At 61.8% G+C, this 1,963-nt stretch overlaps 1 protein-coding gene across 1 annotated transcript in view; it reads left to right on the top strand.

Annotated features, from left to right (window-relative positions):
* Positions 1–1,963, top strand: part of PLEKHA6 (pleckstrin homology domain containing, family A member 6) — a gene marked incomplete at its 5' end in the record, with an annotated part of 11,514 nt that overhangs the window by 6,014 nt on the left and 3,537 nt on the right. Inside the window, 3 exons of the mRNA XM_010018756.1 lie at positions 1–98; positions 201–340; positions 925–1,074. The exon at positions 1–98 is cut by the window's left edge and continues 53 nt beyond it. Of these exons, the coding sequence (XP_010017058.1) occupies positions 1–98; positions 201–340; positions 925–1,074 (388 nt within the window). The remainder of the gene's footprint in view (positions 99–200; positions 341–924; positions 1,075–1,963) is intronic.

The raw sequence follows: 1,963 nt of genomic DNA, 5'->3' as shown, positions 1-1,963 counted from the left end.
CCGGCAGATCCAGAAGGAGATCTGGCGGATCCAGGATGTGATGGAGGGGCTGAGGAAGAACAACCCATCCCGTGGCACAGACACTGCCAAGCACAGAGGTGAGTGGGCTCCATCCCTTGCACAGCCCAAACCCGTGGTGCCAAGAGGCAGCATCCACTCGGGAACATGGAGACCCTTATTCCTGCTTTTCTCCTCTACAGTGGCCATGGGCCCCTCAGGGACATACAGCTCCAACAGCCCCGCCAGCCCCCTGAGCTCTGCCAGCCTCACCAGCCCTCTCAGCCCCTTCTCCCTCGTCTCCGGCTCCCAGGGATCACCCACCAAGCCAGGACCTGGTGAGGTGAGTGAGATGGGATGTCCTGAGGGAGCCCTTGGCCACCTTTGCATCCCAAGCCTGGGTTTCAGGCTGGCCTGAGCCCTCGCTCCTGGGGGATGAGCAGGCACCAGGCACAGCGTGTGGCTGTTTCCTTATGGCTCTGCCTGGGGACACTGTTTTGGCCACATGCGTGGGCTGTGGTGTCCTCTGGTGACATCCGGATCCGTGGTCCTTGCAGGGACTGTGGCTGGGTTTGCAGCCTCTGCCTTCAGGACCAGCTCCTGCTCCCACCACAATCCCCTTTCACTGCCCTTGCTCAGGGTTTTGCACCTTCACAACCTTCCTCCATGTGGAGTTTAAGGTGGAATTCAGGGACTCCCCAACCCCACTCAGCTGCACAGGGGTGATGCCACCATCAGGAACAGGAGATGGGAAGCACGGACCTCCCTGCATGGCGACAGGGAGCACGGAGCCCCGGGAGCTGCTCTCCCTCCTCCCTCCTTGGCTCATTGCTTCTGCTGTGTGTTGTCTGGGTCTTTCTCTAACTCTGTCTTCCTCCCCGGCTCTCTCTTCTCTGCTTTCACGCCTCACGCTCCGCTCCACCCCAGGAACCAGGCCCGCCTCGACCTCCCCTCCCCAAGTCCTACGTGCCCCTGGAGTCTCCTCCGAGCATCCCTCCGCTCCCCAGCGAGAGCCGGCTCTGGCCATACCCCACCTCCCCGTCCTGGCAGCAAGGTGGCGAGGCCAAGAGGGGACAGGTACCGACACCTCTCCAGAGCAGCGGCCGCATCCTCTTCCTCCCCGAGACATCGGGGCTGGGATGAGGCAGGCTATGGGGCTGTCCCCACTTCCGCCCTGGCAGGGGGACAGGGACAGTGTGGAGGTGACACTTGGCATGGGGATTGCAGCATGTGGCTGGTACCTGCCCTCTCCAAGGGGAGCGATGGGCAATGTCCCTGCTGTCCCTGCCAGGTCCCCTGCACTCACTGTGCTCACTCAGGACAGGGACTGGCTCCTCCTGGGCAGCTCCTGGCATCATCCCCTCTGCTTTCCTCTGCCCTCACCTCTTTCCTGTCCTTCCATGGCTCCCCATCAAGCTCTGCCGATGGGGGTGACCCCCCACCAACTCCTGCACACCTGGGGCAAACATGGATTTGGGAATCCCTAGCAGCAGGATGCATGCACACACGGACTGACAGCACAAAGCAGTGGCCATGCTGTGCTGGGAATGGTTCCGGACCCAACTGTGGGTGCAGGGGCACCTCCAGCAGCCGCGGGGTATCCCAGTCCTGGCTGTGTGCTGATCTATGGGGTGTAAGGGGTGCTGGGATGCATCATGCCCACGTGGAGCTCAGGATGGTCAATGGGGAATGCTGGGTTCCTTGGCCTGTTGCTGGACCCCTCCATCACATTGGTGTTGATGCCTGGTCTCTGGGCAGGACTTTCCCATGGGATGCGAGAGGGGAAGGACCCCAGAAGTGGCCTTTTGCTTGCTCTCTGCTGCTGCGTGGTGCTGAATCCTGCCCTCGTGAGATCCTGAGGGCATGGATCTTGCTGGAGCTCAGCACAGAGCCAGTGTGTCCCTGTCCTGGTGCTGCCGGTGCCACCTCTGAGCTGTGGTGGGCTCATCACCCTGCAGAAAGCTTC

Source organism: Nestor notabilis, unplaced genomic scaffold (genome assembly GCF_000696875.1).
Source record: "Nestor notabilis isolate BGI_N333 unplaced genomic scaffold, ASM69687v1 scaffold20387, whole genome shotgun sequence".
NCBI lineage: Eukaryota > Metazoa > Chordata > Aves > Psittaciformes > Psittacidae > Nestor > Nestor notabilis.
Note: the sequence above shows the minus strand (reverse complement) of the source record. Positions and strands in the feature narration are given on the sequence as shown.